General features: G+C 49.7%; 1 protein-coding gene across 3 annotated transcripts in view; it reads left to right on the top strand.

The window, feature by feature from the left end:
- Positions 1-22,003, top strand: part of ADA2 (adenosine deaminase 2) — a 64,784-nt gene extending 42,781 nt beyond the window's left edge. For 2 of the 3 annotated variants that reach the window (XM_037514618.2, XM_037514617.2), the window contains 7 exons: positions 9,465-9,592; positions 11,434-11,524; positions 13,165-13,273; positions 16,117-16,328; positions 17,180-17,382; positions 17,621-17,716; positions 21,191-22,003. In XM_037514618.2, the coding sequence (XP_037370515.1) occupies positions 9,465-9,592; positions 11,434-11,524; positions 13,165-13,273; positions 16,117-16,328; positions 17,180-17,382; positions 17,621-17,716; positions 21,191-21,239 (888 nt within the window). In that variant the 3' untranslated portion in view covers positions 21,240-22,003. The remainder of the gene's footprint in view (positions 1-9,464; positions 9,593-11,433; positions 11,525-13,164; positions 13,274-16,116; positions 16,329-17,179; positions 17,383-17,620; positions 17,717-21,190) is intronic. The other variant, XM_054696577.1, reaches the window with a different exon arrangement.
- Positions 22,004-26,008: the final 4,005 nt, after the last annotated feature.

Below are 26,008 nucleotides of genomic sequence, written 5' to 3'. Positions count from 1 at the left end.
TTTACTTCCAAACTTGGGTGGACCTCTGGATTCTTTGGCAGTGCTGTTTAAGATTCATGTTTTGACCCTGATCTAATATTCCAGTTTTTGGGTAGGGCCAGGAAGCTGCAGAGTTAACTGTCACAGTGATGCTGGTGCAACTGGTCTGACCCAGCCCGCACTTGGCAATAGGGCCCTCTTCATCTTGACCTTGACACAGCATGCCGCCTGCCTTGCCTTCTGTGAGCCTCACAATGACCCTGCATTGCAGATATGGAAACAGAGGCTCCATCGAAAAGCTTGACCAGGGTCATGTGGGTAGTAAAGAGTAACTGGGCAGAGGCCACATGTGGGCTTTCTGGGCGTTGTGGCCACCACACTTGTCTAAAAGGAGTCCCCTGAGAGGGTGTTCCAGCTCTTCTGCAGGGGGATGAGAGGCCCTGGCCTGGCCAAGCTGATGCTTTACCCAGAATGACCGGCCCCTCCCAGGGGATGGCTTCCGGGTGGGCAAAATCTGGGAACTTCCTCAGTGTGGGGACTGGGGACAGTGCCTAGGACGCCTTAGGGGAGGGGGAGAGGAAGAGGGAGGAAGGGAGAAAATCACAGAGACGCAGTTTGGCTCTCGGCTCTTTTGAAAGCTGTGACTTTCCTCTTGAGCTCCAGGTGCTAGTATTTGGGGGAAGCTGCTGAGAAATTAGTTCAGAGGTTAAGAGGGAAAAGTTGGAGCAGTGGCTTCCTATTCCATCCCCCCCCCTTCTCTGCAGTTGGTATTTTCTCCTCACCAGCGCTGAACTCCAGAAGCATTTAACTTGGGGACTCCTCGCCCACTCTGCTCACCCCCACTCTCCCCTAAGCAGCCTTTCTAGAAAGTGGAGGGCTGCTGGGATTTGGGATTCTGTGGAGGCTGAGGGGGATGGGATTTGACCATTTGTTCTGGTCTGACCCTGGAACAAAGGCCCCTTGCAATAGAGACTCGATGCCTTAATGCCCCCCATTAGCCAGAGTAGGGGGAGCCATCAACACATTAACAACTAAAAACCGTCTGCCCTGGAATTCTTTTGCTGAGCCGCACTACCTCCCCCTTCTTGCTAGTGGGGCTAATTCAGGGCCTGGGATGATGTTGATGGACTATCCTGGCCGCTCAGCCTCCTATTGTGTTACTAATGCTCAATAACAAAGGCTACTTGCCTTTAGCAACAGTTGCTAGGCGGGTCTAATCTCCAGGGCTCCGGTCCCTTCCCCCAGGGCCAGAATCTGAGGCCCAGACTGGGTCCTGGCCAGTCTCTAGAGTGGAGATCTTAGAAGACCCAAGAGGATTATCTGCTGGAGGTTGCCCTGCTGACACTGACGGGAACTCTTGCCGAGAGACTCGTTGGTGCCAAAGAGAACCCAGGTTGGTGGTTCCCAGGATTTTCCTGGGTGCCATCGCTAGTGCAACAAGCGCTTCCTGCCTTCCTGCCCCCCACTCTGCAAGGCTGGTCCTGGATTCTTAGCACCTAGTTAGTTGCTGTAGTTGCTGATGTGACCACCAGTTCATATGCTTGATGCTGCTCTGCAAGAAGACAGCCTCTGCTTGGCGTCTACTATGTTCCAGGCACACGCCGAGTGATTTATGTCATCATCTCATTTATTCCTCAAAATCGCAATAGTAAATAGATCACATTTACAGATGAGGATTTGAAAGTTAAGAAGTTCAGAATCTCAGTGGAAGTTAGGAGGCCCCCTGGATTGCCCCCCTTATTCTCTTATGCAGTGATTGTGTTGCTTACTTGTCCGTCAATTTGACAAAAATAGTAGATCTTAATTCTAGTTGTATATTATGCAATAGAATCATCTGGGTAGGCTGAAAAAAAAGCGGGTTCTACCCTAGAAATTTTGATTGATAAGTCCAGGCTGGGATCCAGGCATTTTTTCCTTCTGGGAGATAATAATGTGCAGCTGGAGCTGAGACATTGAGACCCCCAACTGTCACTGAGTTTCAAGGTGAGGACAGGGGCTGCTCTGATGATAAGACAGGCAGCATTAGCAAGATTCTGTAACCTGGCAGAACCCCACCTTTCCCCCCACCCCCCAACAGTGGGGTACTACTGGGTTTGAACCTTTTTAACTTTCAAAATTCTCATCTGTAAATGAGACCTACTTAATAATGTAGTTTTGAGGATTAAATGAGATGATGATATAAATCACTTGGCATGTGCCTGGCACACAGTAGAAGCTCAACGAATGTGTGTAGAGTGAATGGTGCTCTAGTAGGAAAACCAAATTGCATTGGGAATCAGAAACCCTGAGTCCTAGTGTCTGGTCTGATTCAAACCAGCTGTGTAACCTTGAACAACTCCTTGTACCTACTTTCCCTTTGGTTTCTTTAAGATCAAAATTCTATAATTCCGTGATATCATAGACCGTAAAACTTTGTGCAATTGACCCTAGAACAGCATGGGTTTGGATTGTGTGGGTCCACTTCTATCCAAGGTTTCCTCATTCACTGATTCGACTAACCAACTGTGTCTGCTGGTTGACCCCGCATATAGGAGGATAGAGAAGAGGGCTGACTATGAATGACTATAAATTAAGTGAGGTGGAGAGGATTTTCCACCACTGGAGTTGGGAGGTTAAGTCTCTAACCTCCCCTTCCCATTGTTCAGGGTTAATGTAGTTTTATATTGGTTTATGTAAATAGTATGCATTTTTAATAACTTCCCCTTAAAAATTGACACACTCTAAATTGATTCCAGGGTCTCCCCGGTGGCGCAGCGGTTGAGCGCTGGGTTGCGAAGCTTCCTGCAGCCTCTGTAGCACCGGTTCGATCCCCGGCCGCCGGGGAGGGTCCCACATGGCGCGCAGACCTCTCCTGCAGCCCGCTGCTCCCCTCAGTAGTGTACTTCGGTCCTTCTGTTATAGGACAGGGAGAGGGGCAGCCCAAACCCCGCAAACCTGCCTATTCTAAATGGGTTCTGCCATCCGCCGCATCAACACAAAACATAGGAGACTTTAAGGGGAAGGAACTTTAATAAAACTAGGAAACAATACAGGAAAGGCAAATAATCTAGTTTCTAAATCAAGCACCCAAAGTTACCCGTCCCCTCGTGGGTAAAAGTCCATCCATATGGGATTGGCCCAGAGCAAGGCCCCAAAGCCTGCCACAAGTCTAAGGCATCTTCCAGTGGGCACCCACAGCAAAGGGTCAGAAACAAGCAGACAAGCCCAGAAGGAAAAGAGCAAAATCAACATCAAGATAAAAGCTGCCGGGCCTCCCCGGTGGCGCAGCGGTTGAGCGCTGGGTTGCGAAGCTGCCAGCAGCCTCTGCAGCGCCGGTTCGATCCCCGGCTGCTCCCCAGCCACCAGAGGAGGGTCCCACATGGCGCGCAGACCTCTCCTGCCGCCCGCTGCTCCCCTCAGCAGTGTACTTCGGTCCTTCTGCCTGCTCTGCTCCCCGCTCTGGCTCTGGTGAATTCTCTCACCCTCCCGCGCTTCTGACTGTACCCAGTGCATGTATAAACAAAACAAACAAATGAATAAATAAATAAATAAATAAATAAATAAATAAAAACATGCCTCTATTAAAAAAAAAAAAAAAAAAAAGATAAAAGCTGCCATTGTCACCTCCCCATGGATCTCACCCACATCTGTGTCACCCAGTCCACGACCAAAAGACAAGCACAGTTTCTTCACGTGTCTCTAGGCTCCATGCGCCTCCTCCAGATCTCCTGGCTCCATCCTGCTTCCTTCCTCAGTCTCTTCTGCAGCTTCTTCTCTCCCTGCTCAGCTCCACCCTCCCTTGGGTGGGGCAGGGAACCTCCCCCTTTCCTGGGGACCACCCTGTTGTACTTCTGCCTGCTCTGCTCCCCACTCTGGCTCTGGTGAATTCTCTCACCCTCCCACACCTCTGACTGTACCCAGTGCTTGTATAAATAAATAAATAAATCTTTAAAAAAAAAACAGTGGAAACATAAACTATTAAAAAAATAATAAATTGATTCCAGTAGTTTTTTTTAAAAAAAGATTTATTTTTATTATGCATAAAAGAACTGGGGTGTAGGCCAGACATATGGGGGTGGGGGGTTGAGAGGACTCACCAAAGACAGAGGTGGATCTAGTGAAATACACTGCTGAGGGGAGCAGTGGGCAAGAGAGGAGAGGTGTGCTGCACCATGCGGGTCAGCAATCTGGCCAGTGATCAAACTTGTGCTATAGTGGCTGCTGATAGCTTGATAGCACTGACTTGAACCCCTGCGCCACCAGGGAGGCCCAGAATCCAGTGTGTTTTTAATTGAATATAGCAGCTTTTAGATCAGTCATAGATGCATGAACAGCATTATCTATTTGTATTTGCAGATTGTTAAATTCTTAGATATCAACTCATCTTCTTCGGAGAACTATAAATTTTGAGTTGTTTTTCTGTATCTGTTGATAGAGTGATAACAATATTATTATGAATAGTTGTTATTTCTAAGTGTTTTATAGCTATTGACAAATCTGAACCTTGCACCTTGAGGTATGATTGATATGGGACAGATTGTATCTGCACTGGAAGTCTGAATGCAGGTAGTGACCAGAAATCTCCCAACAACTGAGGCCTTTCCTCCAATGCCTGGCATCATAGCAATATTCTAACCATACTTATCGGAAGGCTAAGGAGTTGCAGGTCTCTCCCCCACAAAAGGTCTTCTATTCTTTGAAGCGGAAACTACCCTTGAGCATTCAGATCCTGTCCAAGGAGCTTCCATCCAGCCTACAGTTTCTTTGCCTGAGGCCACAGCTGCAGGCACACTGGGCATGGGCTGCCTGGGTAGTGATTTACTGGGGCACCAGGAGACCAGGAAATTCTCTGAATGCCTCTTCAGCATCTGCGGCCCCAGGCGTCAGATTCCATCTTTATGGCTCTCTATGCTATGGGAACCAGCAGTGGGATTGGAACCCTGGGAGGCAGGGGTCCCAGCTTCTTCCTTGATAAGTACTGGAATGATAGAATTGATGACTTGGAACCACTGCCATATGCAAGCCCCCATCAGGCTTTTGGTTGTATCATTTGCATATCTGCATAATTAATTTGCCTGGGATCTTTCAGGCAGAATTATAATTTGTTGATTTTTTTTTTAAAAGATTCTTTCTTTTGTCTCCCTTCTGTTCTGCTAATATTGCTCCATCAGCTACCCCTCCAACATTCATCTATTCACTCATTCCCCCAGACAAGCTGCCTGGGGCTTAGTACTTTTTAAACTCCAAGTAGACAGCACTCTTTTTATTTTTTTTTTTTTTTTTTTTTTTTTTTTTAAAGATTTATTTTTATTTATTTATGCAAGCACTGGATACAGTCAGAAGCGTGGGAGAGTGAGAGAATTCACCAGAGCCAGAGCAGGGAGCAGAGCAGGCAGAAGGACCGAAGTACACTGCTGAGGGGAGCAGCGGGCGGCAGGAGAGGTCTGCACGCCATGTGGGACCCTCCTCCGGTGGCCGGGAAGCAGCCGGGGATCGAACCGGCGCCGCAGAGGCTGCGGGCAGCTTCACAACCCAGCACTCAACCGCTGCGCCACAGGGGAGGCCCGACAGCACTCTTTTTAAATTAATACTATGGAACTCCTACTCGGTGATATAGGAAGGGAGGGGAGGAAATAGAACTACGTGTGTCCTATCCCCAGGGATTTAGAACCACTTGGTGTGAATGGCAGGTGACTCAGTCACACAGAGCAGGCTAAGGGCAGAATTCCCTTCCTCTCGGCTGCAGACCAGCTGGGTGGTGCAGTGTGACTTTAAGTAACAATTTCTGGATGAGTTTTTGTTTATGTAGAATGTACCTATTATATTCTATATAATATATACTGTATCAGAAATTAAAATAGAAGATTTTAAAACACAAGACTGAACAAGCACACAATTGATGATCTCAGAGTGAAATTTCACACGTGAGGCAGCTTCTGGAAATTTCTGTACATGTTCATGAGAGAATGAGAAGTGAAAAAGACAAAGAAGTTCTTAAAATTTTTATGAGGAAAATTTTGACTCTGCAGAATGCCTAAAAAAATCTCGGGACCCCAAAGGTTCCTAGACCACACATTGAGAATTGCTGGGGAATAGCATATTGGCCTCCTCAGCATGAAAGATGTGAAGATTCTAAGAGTACCTAGAGGTTTGCTGAAGCTTTGATGGTTGGCAGGAAGGGCCTCTTTAAAAAAAAAACCCTTGGGGGGGCCTTCCTGGTGGCGCAAGGGGTTAAATCTCAGCACTATGAAGCAATATGCAGCTCCTCTAGCATGAGTTCGATTCCCGGCCAGGGAGTTACCCACATGGTGCAGCAAACCTCTCCTGTCTCCCCTGCCGCTCCCCTCAGCAGTGTATTTCAGTAGATCCACCAGTTCTGCTCCCTACTCTGTCTCTGGTGAATCCTCTCACCCCCACACCTCTGGCCTATACCCCAGCTCTTGTATGCATAAATAAATAACATAAATCATTAAAGAAAAAAAGACCCTTGGTAATGTAGGAGAGGAAAAAAGTAACCTTTTTTTTTATCTTTTAAGGTCCTGTTCTTGGGGCCCTTGTATTAAATTGAAAAAAATCATATTAGCGGGAAAAAAAATGCATACAAATTTTGTTTGATGTTAAAAGTTTAATTTTGGGGCCTCCCCGGTGGCGTAGTAGTTGAGCGCTGGGTTGCGAAGCTGCCCGCAGCCTCTGCTGCACCGGTTCGATCCCTGGCTGCTCCCCGGCCACCGGAGGAGGGTCCCACATGGCGCACAGACCTCTCCTGCCGCCCGCTGCTCCCCTCAGCAGTGTGCTTCGGTCCTTCTGCCTGCTCTGCTCCCTGCTCTGGCTCTGGTGAATTCTCTCACCCTCCCGCGCTTCTGACTGTACCCAGTGCTTTTATAAATAAATAAATAAATAAATCTTAAAAAAAAAAAAAAAAAAGTTTAATTTTGATGTGTTTGGAGGCCTTTATAGAAAAGAACAGACAACCCCAAAGTGGGTAGACCAGGTGCTCTTATACCATTTTAACCAGTGGTAATAAATTGCAGGGGAGTGACAAGACAATGGAAAAGGAATTTGGGCTTCAAGGAGTGGTGATTAGAGGATGGTAAATATATGGGGAGACTCAGAGAAGATAAGGGTTCTGTTTAGTTAGTGCTGACTTTCTGTCTGCAGTGATAGAGGTTGTCCTTCTGGAACAGGATTTGGAAGGGAGAACACTGTCAAGAACGGAAAGGTATCTGCTATTTTTAGGAGGGAGGAGGAACACAAACAGCTCTGTTTGTCTTTGCTCTTTCTTAATTGCCTTCAGCCCAAAATAATCCCAGGGCAAAATGGTGTATTCTGATCCCCTTCATTAAATAATAGCAATAATGTTAGCGGGCAGAATGAGGGGCACCCCAAGACACCCCAAACCTGCCTGCTCTAAATGGATTCTGCCATCAGCTGCACGGAGACAAAACATACTCTTAATGCATAAGATCTTCAATAGAAAAGAACTTTAACACAATCAGTGTGCAATAGTGAAGAGAGAAAAAATATAGTGAAAATAATTTGCAATTAAATTTACCCATCCCCTCATGGGTAACTGCCCAACCAAACAGGGTTGGCCCAAAGCAGGGCTACTGAGGCCTGAAATCTTGCCACAAATCTAAGGCACCTTCTGGCAGAAGGGACCAGGCAAGTCTGGAAGGAAAAGAGGAAAATCTAAATACAAGTCAAGATGCCATTGTCAGCCCCCACAACGGGTCTTTCAAGTGTCTCCTTCTGTGTCCCCCACATCCCTGGTTCAAGTCCAAGGCAGAGAAGCAAGCACGGCTTCCTCGTGTCTCTCTGCTCCTTGTGCCTCCTCCAAGTCTTCTTCGCCTCCCTTCAGCCGTCTCTCCCAAGTACTTTTTAGCTACCGCAAGCTGCTTAGCTCCACTCTCCCTTCCGAGGGGCCGGGAAACTGGTACCTCCCCTTCCTGTGGGGATTGCACTTTACATTTATAATAATAACAATAAACGTAAAGTCCTGGAAGCATAAACACTCAGTAAACCTGAATGCCCACTCCCCCAGCAAGGAATCAGGGAAATTCTACCTGCACAGAGTGAGCCTGGGGGGCTGGCGTGAGCTTGAGGGGCGTGCTGTGAACTGCCAGCCTTCATGGGACAGCAGCAGAGGAAATCACAGTGCAAAGGCCTATGTGCCAAGAGAAGGAGCAGGTAACAGCAGCTGCTCACCCCACACCCCCACCCAGGCAGCAGAGTGAGACCCACAGAGATTGAAGAGCAGAGTCTGTTCAACTGACCTGGGGGAGGAGTCCTGTGGGAGGCTGCAGAGGGCAGTGGTGTAGCCTGTGGGGGGTTCGGGGAGGTGCCCTGGGCTGTGAAGAGTGAAGTGAGGTTGAGTCACCAGAGGGAAAGGAGAAGAGGCCCCGTGAGATCACATCACAGGTCACAGCCCCTGTGATGCCAGGAAGACAAGAGCAGCCCCTCTTTATGCTAATGAGTGAGCTCTGGGCTCTGTTTGTCTCTGGCCCTGGCCACCGGCCTCTGGCCCAACGGCTTGGGCTTCTATTCTCTAGGCCAGGACTAACAATCCTTCAGTCACAAGGAACCCCCCCGGGATGTTTGCAGAGCAGCCCCCATTTCCTGCTTAGCACATGCTACTCACCTCTCAAGGCCCAGTTTCAGGAACATTCCCCCTCTGGAGCCTTCTCTGATCCCACCCAGTGAAAACAAGCTCCTTCTTCCTCAGAGGTCCTAGATGGCACCTCCATTTAGTACTTAATTCTTCCCACCTTATATTTAAAAAAACACGGGGAGGGCCTGTCTCTCCACTAAATAATAAATATCTTGAGGGCAGGCAGCTCATTCTAAGGACCCCCATTCTTTACACTGGCCCTGCTGATGATTTCTTCCCACCCCCACACCCCCACGCTGCCATCTGTAGACCCCCACATCTTGCCTGACCCTGAACTGCGACGCATACTACCACCCTGTGCAGGGGTGTGAGCTGGCCCATGGCAGGTCAACAGAGCGGGGGGGGGGAAGGGGACCTGCCAGGCCCTACTCCCATGTACTCAGCTCCTAGGGGACCTTTTCACACCCCTTCCCCATGATGCAGCTCTTCCCCACGGCCTCTTCCCTCTGTCTTACCTGTTGTCTACTCCTGGCTCTTCTCACTCATCATGCCGCTCGTGGGGTCCCTAGTGGCTGTGGCCACTTCAGGGGGCACCCTGCCTGGGGATGGCAGAGTGGGGGATGGAGCCCTTGGGTCATTCTTTCTGGTTGTGCCCAGTTCCTTGGTTCTTCCCTCAGTACACAAGTACCTTGCAGCACCTCCTATGCCAGGCTCTGTTCAAGGGACAGGAACCCAGACATGCCAGCCTGGATCCCGGACAGGCCAGGAGTTCTGAGTCGCGTCAGAGACACGTGTTGAACCATGAGACTGGTCCACGGTCTTCAGAGGTGACTGGTGGCTGGGGGTGGAGTTGCTGGCTGCCTCCCCTCTGATGTGGTTGGACTGTGCTTGCTCCCAGGTGTACGAACTGAACGGGACGTACCATGACCGAGAGTGGTCGGTGAGGACCTACAAGGAGGTGGCTTCCATGTTTATGAAAAAGCATCCTGAGTTTATTGGAATCAAAATCATTTATTCAGAGCACAGGTGAGAACAGGGCTAAAAATCAAGTCTGGGTGAATGGGCTGAGGCAGCGCCACGGCTGGGAATGAGGGAGAGAGGCTTGAGAAGGGGAGCCGAGGGTCAAGACCCCTCGACGCCAAAGAATCATGGGCTTGGCACATATGTGTGTGCAAATATCTACCTGTGAAATCATTTCTAGTTCAAATCTTTACGACCTGATTAAAATGAAGAACTGTGGCAATTTTCCAGAAAATTCTAGGCTATGGCCCCACATTGGCCCAGGTGACCCCATGATGAGGGTATGTTTTTGCCCAGATGTTCAGATAATTGACCTATTTCTTTGTTTCAATTTGCACTGGGGTTCTGCCTAATAGTGTCACCGCATGCAGTGTGACTCTGCGCGAAGACTTGACTGGTGACCGGGCCCTGGGTGAGCCAGGGAGCATCTGTGTGGGGAGACCCCACCGCGGCACGTGTGACCTGGGGTTGTGGAGGTTCCAGACTCCCAAGCAAGTCCAGAAAGTTTTACTTTCCTGCTGATTTTACCAAAGTGCTCTCTGCTCCTGGGTCACAGCCTGAGGCTGATCAGGAGACGCAGGCTCAGCACCCAGATGGGAGTGACACCAGCCAGGCAGCCCACCTTGGGGCTGAGCTCTGGGGGGCTGTCAGGCTTCCCATGAATCCCCTCCCCTTCTGAGGCCTGCACCCAAGTGCTAGCCAGACAGACAGAGATTCAGGCTACCTCCTCCCTGAATCCTAATCCAGAGGCCCCCTGGGGGCCAGTGGCAGCAGCAGGGAGTGGGCTGAGCTGCCTGCTAGGAGAGAGCCCTGCAAGAGAGGATGTGGGCAGGTGTGGGGGGTGGGCAGGACTAATGTGGGCCCTGGGGATTGAGGACTGGGGCAGGTGAGCCAGCTGTGGGTGGGGACCTTGGTCCTACTATGGAGCGAGCCTGGCTTTTTCTTCTGGTGGCTCCCTGCTTGCCTCGCTGCTGTCCTGGAGATAAGACTGAGAGGGTTCAGAGAAGGGGAGGGCCTCCCCGGTGGCGCAGCGGTTGAGTGCTGGGTTGCGAAGCTGCCCATGGCCTCTGCGGCGCCGGTTCGATTCCCGGCCACTCCCCGGCCACTCCCCGGCCACTCCCCAGCCACCAGAGGAGGGTCCCACATGGTGCGCAGACCTCTCCTGCCGCCCGCTGCTCCCCTCAGCAGTGGACTTCGGTCCTTCTGCCTGCTCTGCTCCCCGCTCTGGCTCTGGTGAATTCTCTCACCCTCCCGTGCTTCTGACTGTACCCAGTGCTTGTATAAACAAACAAACAAATAAATAAATAAAATACGTGCCTCTTAAAAAAAAGAAAAAGAAAAAAAGAAATCTTCAGAGAAGGGGAACATCTTAGGGAGATGGTTCTGGAGGGCCAGGCCCTGGCTGATTTTATCAGGGAAGAAGAGTCCCGTTGCAAGTCTGCCCTACAGGATCACAGCCGGAGACTGACCAGGAGTCTCTGAACTCAAGACTGCACCCACTTCTGGGAGCTGCCCTCTTAGGGAGGCAGGACAAGTTTTTACACAAGGCCACTCACTCCATCCAAGTGCAGACAGATAAGACTTGCCCTCACCCAGAGATGGTGGACCCCTCTGAGCCTGCCAGAGTCCTTAACAGAGAGGAATTTGAGTGAAATCCCTCTAGAGGCAGCCACTGAAAGGGTTTTCAATAGCATGGTAGGGCCTAGGCACTGAGGGCTTGGGAAGGGTTGTCTGGAACTCTGGACTAGGCCAGCCACAGGCCCCGAGGCAGGTGCTTGGGCTGCTCGGGCATACGGCGGCACCGCCTGACAGGCTGTCTCCCACGCTTCTCTCTGTCTCTCTTGCAGATTCAAAAATGTGTCCTTCATCATGGAATCTGTGCAAGCAGCCTTGGAGCTTCGAACTATGTTCCCCAGGACAGTGGCAGGGTTTGACCTGGTAATGGGCTCTGCAGAGCACAGCTATTCAGAGGGGGGCGCAGCGGGCAGATCTCCGGGAAGGGCTGGGCAGCCCCAACTGAACCCCCCTGCAGGGGCTCAGGCTGCTGAGCACAGGCCCGGCAGAGTTCCACACTGGCTCTTTCTCGGGAACTGTGGGGGATGACAGTCAGGAGAGAAGAGAGAGCTGCAAAGACCAGGTGGCTAAAGAGGGAAGTTCCAGAACAAGGCAGGGATTCGGGAGGCTGGACAACGGCGATGGGCTAGTTCCCTCTCCCGGCTGTTGTCCTGTTTCCAGCCCATGTTGTTCCCTTCACGGTGGGCAGGTCTGGAAGCAGAGATGGGCCTGGCACACTGTCAGAGATGGGAGTGGCCCCTTCCTCGCCACCCCATCTGCTTCTGCAGCCACACCCACAGGTGGTATCACTTACCCCCTGCCAAAGAGCCCTGGCCGGTCCTGACAGCGGGCCACACATCCCAGGTGACAAGGTGATCACGTCATGAAGGACGCTGAGTCCGTCTGGCCTGGCTGGTTAGGAGGCACCTGGCTTCCTGTCACAGAGGCTGCAGCTGCGCGCAGGCCTGTGCTTCAGCGTGTTCTTCAGACCAGCCCAAGCCCACAGAAGCGGGTCCCCAAGAATTGTTTTGACCAGACCCCTGGGATCCTTGGGGCTGCTCTTCAGAAAAGGAGCAGAGGCCCCTCCCCTCCCCTTTTCCTGCTGTGTGCAGCTCTGGCGAAGGGCCTGAGGAGGAGAGCTTCTAGCACAGGTTTCCGAAACAGTCCATGCAAGGACACTAAGAACAAGGCCTGTGGGAAGCCGGAGTCGGAGGAGGGATAGGTAGTTGTTCATAGGGGTCCACTCGCAAGCCTCGCTTCTTCAAGCCCACTTTCCCTCCCACTCCCTTGAAAGTCCCTGATTTTTTGTTATAAAAATGTGTCATTGTAAGTGGCTGCCCTCCCCCCTCCCCAGACCCCAAGTGAAAATTGCTCTTCTGAAAGAGACTCCTTGACTCCTGGCCCTACCTCCAAAGCCCTGAGGGTGCGTGTGGCTCAGTTTGAAAAGCGTGATTTTGGTGCAGCTGTTGTCTGAGCCGCTCTTCTGAGGAACCGCGTCAGAGGGAGCCACAGGCGCTGAGAGGCCAGGCTGCAGCTCCAGTCTCCTCCCGCGTGCTGGTCCAGGGCTCGGCCTCAGGCGCTCTCTTTTCCTTTTTGTCTCTTTCCCTCTGTCCCGGTCTCTCTGTCTGACCCTCTGCCTTTCTCAGTCTCCCTTGTGTCCATCTCAATCCCTGTTCTCTCTGTCTCTCTGAGCCTCTCTTGCCCCCTCTCAGCCTCTGGATCTCTCTGTCTCTTGCCTCCTCTCATCTTCTCTCCCCCTTGAGAAATTCAGGGCCAAAGTTAGGGGCTTGGGAAGTGACGTGAGAAGACAAAGGGCCTGGAAGAATACAGGGTATACCCCTGAATAAGGGGGGAGTATTTCTGGCATTAACTCACTCCCACTTGTGCCACTGGTTGTTCTTAAGAGACTGTGTCTCCAGTAGTCGAGGCAGGGCACAAAGAAGGGGTGCCCAGGCTGCAGGTGCCCATCAGCTGGGGAGGCGTGGACAGGCAGACGCCGCCATGACCCGCCCTCTGCCCTGCAGGTGGGACGCGAGGACACTGGCTACTCCCTCTACGCCTACAAGGAGGCTTTGTTGATTCCGGTTTCCCGTGGCGTGAAACTGCCTTACTTTTTCCATGCTGGAGAGACAGGTGAGCCATGGGGAGACTGGCAGGGACAGTGGCAGTGCGGATGGCACGCTGGGGCAGCATGATGCTTGTGGATGGATAAGCTGGATGGCATTTTTCCGTTTAGTACATGGTATCTCAATTCATCCTGAAGCCGCCCTCTGGACAAGGAATGATAATAACAGTATCGGCACTTTACATGTGTTATTTCTAATTCTCACCCCAGTCCTGCCAGGAAGGTGTTTTTATACCCGTTATCTAGATGGAGACTCCAAGGCTCAACAGTGCAATGGAGTCAGATTGTGGGCCCTTTTTGATGGTCTCTATTTTATTTTTAAAAAATATTTATTTATGCATACAAGAACTGGAGTACAGGCCAGAGGTGCAGGGGTGAGAGGATTCACCAGAGACAGAGCGGGGAGCAGAACAGGTGGATCTACTGAAATGCCCTGCTGAGGGGAGCAGCGGATGAGATCTTCTGTACCATGTGGGTCAGCTCCCTGACTGGGGATCAAACTCCTGCTACAGAGACTGCAGATACCTTCATAGTGCTGTGACTTAACCCCTTGTGCCACCAGGGAGGCCCCTGAGGTCTATTTTTTGAGTGAACTGTGATTGCGAGGTGACCTCACCTATTCAAAGTCTCACACCACACAAGGCAGTGGCAAAAGAGGGCCTAGAGTCAGACCTGGCCTGGAGAGGCTCTGTCCACACTCACCAGTGCTGAAGAGGAGACCCTGCCCTGCCCCACGAGCCTGGCTGCCATTATTTCTGGAGTGCCATCAGCCCAGCTATGTCTCTTTCCCAAAGCTCAATCCCTGGGCTCATTGGTCATTTCTCAGCCCCTCCCGCATTCTGGTCCTCAAAATGTGTAAATCCTAAGCAAAAGGAGACCAATTTTGGATCAAAATGAAGATCTGGGAGCTTAGACCTGAAGGAAAGCCATTGTTGCCTCCCACCTGGCATGCTCAGAAGACCAAAGAGATAAGGAGAGACGGGTGGGCAGCTGGAACTGCACATCCAGGCTTAAACCGTGGTTTATGGCACCATCTCTCAGAGGAAGGATCTTGTGCATTAATCTCTTTCTCCTGACATTTCCAGTCAATTTAGATCCAATTTAGATCAAAGCTGTTCCAGGAGATTTAAAGAACTGTTTGTGGGGGAGGACTCGGAGGTGGTAACCTTGAAAAGCTTGTGGTGTAGTTGGGAAAGTCATACTTCTTGTGAAAAATCATTCAACAGGGGCCTCCCTGGTGGCACAAGGGGTTAAGCACCGCACTATGAAGCAATCTGCAGCCTCTGCAACATGAGTTCGATCCCCGGCCGACCAGGGAGAAACCCACATGGCGCAGCAGACCTCTCCTGTCTCGCCCACTGCTCCCCTCAGCAGTGTATTTCAGTCAGTCTGCCTGTTCTGCTCCCCACTCTGTCTCTGGTGGATCCTCTCACCCCCCGCACCTCTGGCCTGTACCCTGGCTCTTGTATGCATAAATAAATACATCTTTTTTAAAAAAATCATTCAACAGTATGAAACCCAGAACCTAGGATCGCACCAAATTGCAAGATGTGTGATCCCAGGAGAGGATTTTGCCAGGACTTGAGTATTTAATACCAGCATCCTTATTTTTAAAAGTAAATTATTGAAAAGAAAATAATACAGGGGAAATCAGTGAAAATCCACCTAAAACACATGCCCTCATTAGTCATGGGAATTCTTGAGTTTTGTTCCTAACAGGAAAGTGAAATTGAAATACTTTACGTGTACTTTTGTTATGAGGCTCTTGGCTGCTAAGAGTGGGGTATGCACTTCCACTGAGCTTTACAATAAGGTCACAGATGAGCTCACATGATAAGCAACTCCGCTGTCCTCATTGCATCCAGGATCTCATCCTGTTTGGTCATCGGACAGTGAAGCCACATTCAGATGTGACTACATCCCGTGAAGCAAGAGAGAACTTTCCTCCAGGGCATCTCCTTAATTAGGAAGGAAGCCCTGGCACCACCCCCACCCCCACCCCTAGGCCCTCACAGGCCAGCAAGAGGACTCTCCTAGTCGCAAGGAAAATGGGGAGTCAGGCCCTGTCCTTTTCACCCTTGATGCAAGGAGATGTCTTGGGGTGGCTGGGGAGTCGGCAGCCACAGCTCTGCACCCCTTTGTCCGTTCATGCTGGCCATTGTGATCTTGTGACTAAATTGTCCCAAGAGTACTGTAAAGATGTAAATAAATGTAAGAACGTATGCATAATTCTATCAACAGAGTCTGCAACCACTGTTGTAAAGATCATGAACAGAAAATAGTTCCGGAAACAAACCAAAAAAAAAGGTGGGGGGCCTCCCTGGTGGTGCAAGGGGTTAAGTCTAAGCACTATGAAGCTGTCTACAATCACTGCAGCACAAGTTCAATCCCCGGCCAGGGAACTACCCACATGGTGCAGCAGACCTCTCCTGTCTCGCCCACTGCTCCCCTCAGCAGTGTATTTCATTCACTCCACCTGTTCTGCTCCCCACTCTGTCTCTGGCGAATCCTCTCACCCCCTGCACCTCTGGCCTGTACCCCAGTTCTTGTATGCATAAATAAATAAATAAATCTTTTTTTAAAAAGGGGGGTGGAAAGAAAGTGGGCTATGAAGTCAGATTTGCAAGTTTGAAGCCAAGTTTTGTTACTACCTGGCTGAGTATCCACTTTCAGTTTATAAATCCTATGTAGGTGTCCATTTGCTCAGCACTTACATATGCAAATACATACATACACACACAAAATAAAAGCATGCCATACCTCTTTTAGTACCATTAAAAGGAAAATGTGTGTGTATTTGTGTTAATGCTCTTTTCTCTTTTTCTTGGTCATTCTGGGGCCTTTATCTAAGGCTGGTCTGTGAATCAGATTCAGTCTATTGAAGACCACCACCCTTTATCCCCAGACTGGCAGGGCACTTCCATAGACAGAAACCTTCTGGATGCCCTCATACTGAACTCTACCAGGATTGGGCATGGATTTGCTTTGAGTAAACACCCAGCAGTCTGGGCTGAAACCTGGAAGAAGGACATTCCCATAGAAGTCTGTCCTATCTCCAACCAGGTAAGCATGACTTGTGGGGCTAATCCAATATTATCTTCTCCCCAAACTCAATCTCTGCTCTGATTACCAACCTTCCTGCCTAGATTCTGTCCCCTTAACTCATTTATTTTCTATACTCCTCCACTCTGTAACGCTCATTGGTTATTTATTTATTTTATAAATTTGCCCTTTTTTTTTTTAAGATTTATTTATTTAATTTATACAAGCACTGGGTACAGTCAGAAGCGCAGGAGGGTGAAAGAATTCACCAGAGGCAGAGCGGGGAGCAGAGCAGGCAGACTGACCAAGAAATACACTGCTGAGGGGAGCAGCGGGCGGCAGGAGAGGTCTGCGCGCCATGTGGGACCCTCGCCAGTGGCCGGGGATCGAACCTGCGCTGCAGCTTCGCAAGCCAGTGCTCAACGGCTGCGCCACCAGAGAAGGCCCGTTTGGTTAAGTTATTTAGAACAGCCTCTTGCTAAGCATAATAATGAGGCAGCAGTGAGGGTCCTCAAGAGGCAGATTTTGGGCAAAACCGTGGACAGAGCTGAAAGGACAAGGGTGTGTGGAGGTGCTGCTGCGTGGAGTCTGCTGCGTGGAGTCCTCCGTGCACTTGCCTGTCTTGCTGTGTCAGGAAAGCTGCTTTGAGCAGGAACCAGGAGAGAAGCAGAGAGAACATCTGGAGTGATCCGGAAAGCTGGAGAAAATTAGGAAGAATATGAGGATGATGGACTCTTGTTGGGTCAAGACTTTGCCCAGAAGTCATCCCAGTATTCAGAATGGCGGTGGGTAGAAGGAAGGAGCTGGAAATGCTCACAGTCTTTGCTCTTTCATGACAAGTCTGTCTTTTTCCTTTGCCTTCTTTTGGGCAGGTTCTAAAACTGGTGTCAGACTTGAGAAACCACCCTGCAGCTGTTCTGATGGCCACTGGCTACCCCATGGTGGTCAGCTCTGATGACCCTGCTGTCTTTGGTGCCAAAGGCTTGTCCTATGACTTCTATGAAGCCTTCATGGGCATTGGGGGGATGACAGCCGATCTGAGGACACTCAAGCAACTGGCCATGAACTCTATCAAGTGAGTGTCCTCTGTCCTTCCCAAACCCCCTGCTCCCTCGCCCACCCCACACCTTGTATTTTCCTCTCCTAGAGGTTTGAGGCAGAAGCCTGGAAGGCGTCTGTGGGTTTTCCCAACATTGACTATTTCATCACAGTTAGACTGGGGGTGGGTATGCGTTTTTCAAGCATCTGGGACCCCCTCATACTCCCTGTTCCCTCTGCCTTCCCTGAGGCTGACCTGAGTTCCTCTTCTGCAGGTACAGTGCCCTGCTGCAGGGTGAAAAGAAGGCTGCCATGGAAGCCTGGGAGGAGAGATGGGATAAGTTTGTAGCTGACGTGGCCAGGAGTCCACAGTGAGAAGACAGCCTTATCTTACCCAGTTCCTCTGCTTCCTGCTACAAGCTGTCTCCACCTACTCTCAGTCCTTCCTGAATCCACTCCAGTAGAGTCTTCCCTCCATTTCTTTATCAAAACTGACCTTGTGAATGTCGTCAGTGGCTTCCATATTGTTTGACCAAGCATCTCCTTTTGAACTATTATCTCTCAACTTCAGTGACATCAAGTCTCCTATCTCTGAGCATTGCTTCCTCGGTGCTTTTTCCAGATACTGATGAATTCTGCATTGGATTTCCTTTGTGCTCAATCCTATGCTCTGTTTTTTGTTCTTTTCTCCTCTTCTCTTTGCTTCTTACCTTATGCTCTCGTTTCTTATGGATTGTTATCTACTTCTTTGCTTTTAAATACCACTGTTTGCAGTTGACACCTAAGTATTTATTCACATGGATGACTCACAGGAATTTCAGAAACCTACTATGTGCAATTCTGAACTCTCAGACTCATCCCTCTCAAGCTTCTCTTAGTCCCTCCCATCTTGGTAAATAGCACCTTTATCTGGTCTACCCAGTTGCTCAGAGCAGACATTTTCAGCAATTCCCTTGATACCATCCTCTTTCCTGGCCCCTGTATCAAAAGCACCTTGAACCCACTTACGTCTCTGCCTCAGCTGCTGCTCACTGACTCCAAGGTCTTGTCTGAGATATAATAACAGCCTCCTAACTGATCTCTCCTCTTTGTCTTCTCCAATTCATTCCTGACAGGGCAGATTGACTTTTAAAAATTAAATAAAGTCAGGTTCCTCCATTGTTTACAACTCAATCACTTGGAATAAAGTCCAAGTTTCTCAACAGGACAGATAGCACCTGTTTCATCTGGATTCCTTCCAGCATCTTCTTACCCCCAAGCACTTACCTAGTGCACACTGGCCACACTGGCCCTCTGTCCTTAGATACCCCTAGCCCTATCCTGCATCAGGGCCTTTTCTCATTCTTTCTTTCTGGAATGTTCTTTTTGTTTCCTGGAATGTTTTTTCTTTCCACTGTTGTTTAACCAGCTTCTGTTCACCCTTCATGTTGCAGTTTTCGTTTTTTATTTTTCTTACTGACTTAGAAACCTGTTATGTCACCTTGCTCTTTTCCTTCATGATGCTTATTATCATATGCAATTATGTATTTATGTTTGTTTACAGTCTCCCCGCCAGACTGTAAGCTCCATGTGGGCAGCACTAATAATTGTTTCAGGTACACCACAAACCCAGAGCTTAACTCCAAGCCTCAAACCTACTTAGAATTCACTAGAAGATGATTTCACATAACCTGCATCTTTGGAACTGTTTGCTGAGGCAGGAGGAATGTAGACGTTTCGCCCTCAGCTAGAGACCATGTGTGATTAGATTCTGCCTCTTACCCTGGCCTTCGGGAGAAGGCAGGCTCGAAACCAGCCTTGCCTTCACTTGACTAATGGGTGTGAAGGAGAATCAAGTAATTCCTGTGGGGCTGCAGGTGAATGCAAGTGTCTTCTCACCCACTGTCCCTCACTGTGTCTGAGTCCTTAGGCAACAGCGCATCATCTCTCTCCATTTGTATTTTATCAGTGTTTGGTTCATGGTGCTGGTTAAAACCTCACCCACTAGGGATGCTCAGCCATAGGCTGGTAACCAGGTGTAACAAGATGACCCTCTAAGATCCTGCCCAATTCTGAGGGCCTGGGATTCATTGCCTTTACCCACCCCAGTGGATGCCGCTAGAGTCCCAACTCAGCTGAGTTACATTCAGTAGATGATGAAAATGGAACTTAGCCGGATGGGCTGCTGGAGCCAGTTGCCATGGCTACAGGAGTCTCCCGGGAGTGTAAGGTCTCTGGCCTGGATTCAGTGTGGTTTCTGATTTGGCAAAATAAACCAGCTGTAGTCTCGCCTTCACGCCTGGTTCAACAGGCTCAGTCCGAGCAGAGAATGAGGAAAGCAGCAAAACTATACTCGAGTTTGGAAGACCTGGGACACAGGTTGTAACCCCCTCGGACCTGAGTCATATTTCTGCCAGGGGTAGAAGATATAAAACAGAGTTCACGCCTTCCTCTTGTGGGACTTCCCACAGGGTGACTGGCATATACATCTCGTGGAGAAATGTGTGTGTTGATTGAATTTCTGTAAATGAAATCACGTTGCACCAGGGTTGACTATTGAAATCTGCAGCAAAGTCTGTTAACAGAACATCCTTTTGTCATTTGGTAATCCAAATTACATTAAATGTATGCGTGTATTTATTTACTTAAAAGTAAAGATTTGCCCTCTAAAGAATGAGGGCAAATCTTTTCCTTCTTGGTCAGATGAATTTTCTGGGCTAGAAAAACTTAAAGCCCTGGAACACTGAGCGTCCCTGAGCCACCAGACTCACTGCTCATCTAGTCTCCACCTTCTGCCTGAGTTGGGAGCCCTCACCCCACACCCTCTTCCTGGGGTCAGAGCCTTTGTGTACCTGTGTATAGCTTCCAGGGAAGGGCAGGGAGACTTCTGGAAATTCCAACCGAGGGAATATTGTTGGAGGTGCAGACAATCCAACCTCAGGGAAAGCCATGCAACACTTATCTTATTATTTTGAAATAAATTGAAACCTTTAGAAAAGTTGCAAGAATACAAAACACTCCAGGCTCCCCAATTATTAACATTGTACATTTGATGTATTGTTCTCTATTTATATCTTTTGCAATGTCTCTACTAGCCTACTTTTTTTCTAACCAACTGAGACTAAGTTGGAGGCCTGCCCTGTCACTCCTACACACTCCAGTGTGCATGTCCTAAAGACAGTGCCTTCTCTGTACCCACTGCCCAACTGTCCACATCAGGAGATCAGCGCTGATAAGACACGCCCCCTCGCCCTGACCCTTCTGAACCCAGGAGGATCTCAGATTCCATTTGCTTAGATCTCTCTTGTCTCTTTCAGTCCCAAACAGTTCCCAAGTCTTCTTTTGTCTTTTGTGACCTTGACATTGTGAAAAGTACAGGCCAGTTATTTTGTAGGCTGCCCCTCATTTCCACTTTGTAGTTCCCTTATGAAGAGGTGCTGGGCATACATTTTTGGGAGGACACCTCAGATGTGATCACACCAGGGGCACATGGATGAGAGCAGCTGGAGGTGGTCTGTGCCACTGGCAACAGTCAACAGGCAACATTTCAGCTGTTGCTTAAGCCATGGGTAGTCTGAACCTGGCTGCTGGGGGTTCTTAAACCATAGGAATGGCAAATGTTCCAAATCTGTGTCCCCTCCCCACAGCATACCAATGCCTATGTCAACTTTGATCATTTTGCTAGGGGGATGTCTGCCAGGATTCTCCATTTTAAAGTTTTCCCCTTTCTGATTAATAAATATTTAGTAGGGGATACTTTAATTCTATGTAAAAATTTTACTCCTCATCGAAACTTTAGTTTTTGCATCCATGGAAGACTGTTGTTTGAATCTGCTGTCGCAAAGATGGCTGTTGTTCTGTTACAGACATCTCCATGCAAGGAGGCGGGGGGACCATGTTCCCCACCCCCACTGAATGATGGGCAGAGCTGAGCGGCCTGGTGAAGCTACATGACATGGAAGGCAGGTGGGCTCTGGGGAAGAAGAAGGAGAAAAGAGAGGAAGGTTCCTGCTTCTGTGGCCCAACTTGCACCCTGGTACTGCTGGGAAGGAGACATGGAAGGAGACATGCGGAAGAGAGACACAGAGAGGCACTTGAAAGAGACACTTGGGGGGCCTTCCTGGTGGCACAGGGGTCAAATCTCAGTGCTATCGCGCTATGACCACTGCAGCCTGATTTGGATCCCTGGCCAGGGAGGTGACCACATGGCGCAGCAGACCTCTCCTGACTCGCCCGCTGCTTCCCTCAGCGGTGGATTTCAGTAGATCTGCCTGTTCTGCTCCCCACTCTGTCCATGAATTCTCTCATCAGGAGATTAGCGCTGATAAGACATTACCTCCCCAGTTCTTCTATGCATAAATAAATAAATAAAGCTTAAAAAAAAAAAGACACAAGGAGAGGCTGACATTGGCAGCCACTTCCTTGACTGGTACTTTGATTTTGCTCCTTATGTCCCAGCTTTCTGGGACCTGCTTCAGAACCCCTTTGCTGTGGTTCCCTGCCAGAACGTGCCTTAGAGTTGTGGCAAGCTTTGCAGGTTTCAGTGGCCTCACTTCAGGCTGACTCTGTTTGACTGGACGCTTAGCCACAGGGGAGGGGTAATTTGGGTTTTTTTATTGGGACACTGATATCCTGTCTTCTCTCCCCTCTCTATGCATGTTAATTCTATTAAAGTTCTTTCACACTAATAGTCTGCTTTGTCTTTGTGCACTCAGGTGGCTGGAACCCTTTAGAGCTTGCTAGTTTGGGGGTTCAACGGCCTCCTTGGTCCCTGTTAACAGTTCTAGTTATGTATTGCTGGGGAACAGATTACCCCAAAATGCAGTAGCTTAAAAAGCAATAAAAATGTATGATCTTGGGCCTCACTGGTGGCACAAGGGGTTAAGCATGGCACTGTGAAGCTCTCCATAGCCTCTGCAGCATGAGTCCAATCCCCAGCCAGGGAGCGACCCACATGGCACAGCAGACCTCTCCTGTCTCACCCCCTGCTCCCCTCAGCAGTGCATTTCAGTAGATCTACCTGTTCTGCTCCCCACTCTGTCTCTGGTGAATCCTCTCACCCCCCCACACACACCTCTGGCCTGTAGCCCAGCTCTTGTATGCATAAATAAATCAATCTAGAAGAACAAATGTATGATCTCTCACAGTTTCTGGGGATCAGGAATTTGGTGAGAGCCTGGGGGCAGTTCTAATCTGAGTCTCTTGAGGTTGCAGTCAGCCCTGGCGGGTGGGCGGTGGGGCTGGAGCAGCTACTGCATCTCAGGACTCAGCAGGGGTGTGGGGGGGTGTTCCACCCAGGCTCCTGGGAACTTCCTCATGGCAGGCTGCCCCAGGCTCCAATATAAGTGTTCCAGGCGAGAAAGCAGAACGCTGTTGTGATTAAACCTAAAAGCCACATAGAGTCACTTCTATATACTATTGGCTATGTCTACACCCCCATCCCACTGGGGTGGGGAAGGACAGCAGGGACAGACTATTGAGATTCAAAGAATGTCAGAGGTGGGAGGGGCCTGACGTTCATCTTATCTAACCTCTTTGTGTTACAAAGGACTAAAGAAGGCCCAGAGAGGGTAACTGACTCTTCAGGGTCACACAGCAGGTGGCGGCGGTGCTCAGTGCTCTTCCTACATCACCGAGGGTTTCTCTCCTTGTGTGAAGCGCCTCTCCGGGGCCTCCTATCCCAGTGACAGGTTCCACAGAATCTCAGGTGGGCCCAGGTCCGTTGTGGGGCTCAGATGGTGGTCTGGGCCTCCTGGGCCTCAACTACCCTGGAATAATCACCTCCACCTTCCCCTTTGATGAGCCAGAAAGCCTTGGCCCTCCTGGGAGCCGCATCTCCCTCCAGGTATGGGCTGACGCCCCTCTGACCTCTGGCTCTCCTTTGGTCAGGTTCCTGTCCCAGAAATGGCCTCAGTTTCCTGTCTCTCGCCTCGCCTCCTCCCCACCCTTCCCAGTGGATTCTTGGAGTCCAGGATCTCAGCCCAGGAGCCTGCCTTTGTCCAGGGTCCCTGGGCAGCCAGAGGGCCCGTCCCAGGAATTTCCTCCGGCCCCTCACCCCATCGCACAGCACCCCCAGCTTGCAAACAGCGGCAGGCCTCCAAGACCCCACTGTCTGCCATTTAGTGGGAAGTGGCCCGAGACAGAAGCATGTGGAAAGCAAATGGCGGTTAGTGTGAGATGAGGCTGGTGGAAGGCCCGTCCCCGGCGGGGCCTCCTCGGGATCACCTGTGGATGGCGCCGCGCGGGCTGCGGGCCGCTGCTGACCCCTGGCGGCCACTCGCGGTACCACAGGGATGCCGCCCGCACCCCGGCTTCGTGTCCTCTGCTGTCACCTCCTGTCCCTGTCGAGAGTAACACTTCAGTAATTTCGCATTGTCAACATGTCTGTGGTCGTAAATTTGAAAGCTTCAAAAAGTATGGATGAGGTGGGAGGAGGCCCCATGCACTGTGGTGAAGAATTGTGGGTGTTTCGGTGGTGGGTGTGGTAGTGTAACCTGCCTCTGAAGAAGAATGAATCCCCCTCCTCAAGCATATGCCATGTTGTAAACCACTATCACCTCAATAAAAAGCAAGCGTAGGGGCCTCCCTGGTGGCCCAAGGGAGCACTTCTGCAGCATGAGTTCGATCCCCGGTTGGTCAGGGAGCAACCCACATGGCGCAGCAGACCTCTCCTGACTCACCCGCTGCTCCCCTCAGCAGTGTATTTCGTCAGTCTGCCTGTTCTGTTCCCCACTCTGTCTCTGATGAATCATTTCACCCCCAGCACCTCTGGCCTGTACCCCAGCTCTTGTTTGCATAAATAAATAAATTTAAAAAAAAAAAAGCAAGTGTAGATGAAACCAAAAAACACCCATGGTCCCACTACTGTTCATATTTTGGTTCCTTTCCTTCCCACTGTAATTTGACCCTCGCTTCAACCTTGTCACCCCTAGAACTAACCTCACAGGCTTTGCTCCCGCTAAGTTGCTTCTCCCAGATAGAAAAACCTGCTCTTTTCTTAGGGCCTTCCTATACTTTACACAAGTTTAGACTAGATAGTACAAGTTCAAATTTTTATTGTATTTAAAATTTGATTCTGGGGCCTCCCTGGTGGTGCAAGGGGTTAAGCACAGCACTGTGAAGCAATCTACAGCCTCTGCAGTATGAGTTAGATCCCGGGCCAGGGAGCAACCCACATGGTACAACAGACCTTTCCTGACTCGCCTGCTGCTCCCCTCAGCAGTGTGTTTCATTCAATCTACCTGTTCCGCTTCCCACTCTGTCTCTGGTGAGTCCTCTCACCCCCCCACACCTCTGGCCTGTACCCCAGTTCCTGTATGCATAAATAAATAAATCTTTTGGGCCTCCCCTGGTGGCGCAGGTGGTTGAGCACAATGCTATGAAGCCGTACGCAGCCTCGGCAGTGCCGGTTCGATCCCGGCTGGCCGGTGAGGGTCCCACATGGCGCGGCAGACCTTTCTTGTCTCACCTGCTGCTCCCCTCAGCAGTGTATTTCGTCATTCTACCTGTTCTGCTCCCCACTCGGTCTCTGGTGAATCCTCTCACCCTCCTGTACGTCTGGTCTGTACCCCTGTTCTTGTGTAAATAAATAAATAAATCTTTAAAAATAAATAAATAAACCTTTTTAAAAAATAAGATTTTACTCTGAATGGGTATACAAAAGTAACAAAAAATGTGAAAGGGATATGTAGGAACATCTCAGGCCCATCTTTATTTGCCTCTATCTTCCCCCTCCCCCTTTTTTCTGCAATGCTTTTATTAGTTTCTTGTATTTCTTTATGCAAAACAAACTAATACAAATATAAATATTGTTTCCTCTTTCTGATATGAAGGGCAACCTATTAACCACTGTTTCCAACTTAGCTCTTTTTACATAACAATCTGCCCTGCAGATCTTTCCATTTTAGTGCTTACAGAGTACTTCCTTTTTCTAACTCATGGTGTTTCACTGTGGGAACTGCCCACAGTTTGATAATGTCCCCGTAGGTTGGCAGCTAGATTGTTAACAAATATCTGTTGTTATAAATATTGTTTCAATATAAGAAGCATCTAGTGTATATTAAATGAATGAGTAAGAGGCCAGGTGACGAGGGCCCTGTGGGCCCTTCCCTGGGCTTACAGGCTTCTCTCTCTTGCCAGATTCCTCCCTGCCGTCAGCTCTGGCAGGCCTGGAGAAGATGCCACATACTCACCTGTAAATTGGCTGACAGACAACAGGCCGAAGACCTGTTCCAGGCAAGTGAGAAGTAGAAATGGAAAAAAAGAAAAAGATAAGAGCAACATTTGGAAGGAAAAAGCAAGGAGCAGACACAGTTTTCTGCAGTGGCAGCACCGTCTGTTGTGAAAGGGTCTGTTGGGCCAGGAGGGCAGCAGTTTGTCTGAACTCTGGCCATGGCTGCTCCTAGACTTCCTCCTTCCTCACTTGCTGCAATCAGCCGCTGATGCTTGGAGCTGCATCTAGGACCCCAGTTCTCTTTCAGAAATCCCTGCCCTTCTTCACTTCTGACGAGCACGTCAAGATATGCTAGAACACTAAACAGACTAGAATGAAGGAGGGCAGTACTTGTGTTATAGGACAGGGAGAGGGCAGCCCAAAACCCCGCAAACCTGCCTATTCTAAATGGGTTCTGCCATCCGCCGCATCAACACAAAACATAGGAGACTTTAATGAAAAGGAACTTTAA

Source organism: Talpa occidentalis, unplaced genomic scaffold (assembly GCF_014898055.3).
Source record: "Talpa occidentalis isolate TD23 unplaced genomic scaffold, MPIMG_talOcc4v2.1 talOcc4.16, whole genome shotgun sequence".
Lineage (NCBI taxonomy): Eukaryota > Metazoa > Chordata > Mammalia > Eulipotyphla > Talpidae > Talpa > Talpa occidentalis.
Note: the sequence above shows the minus strand (reverse complement) of the source record. Positions and strands in the feature narration are given on the sequence as shown.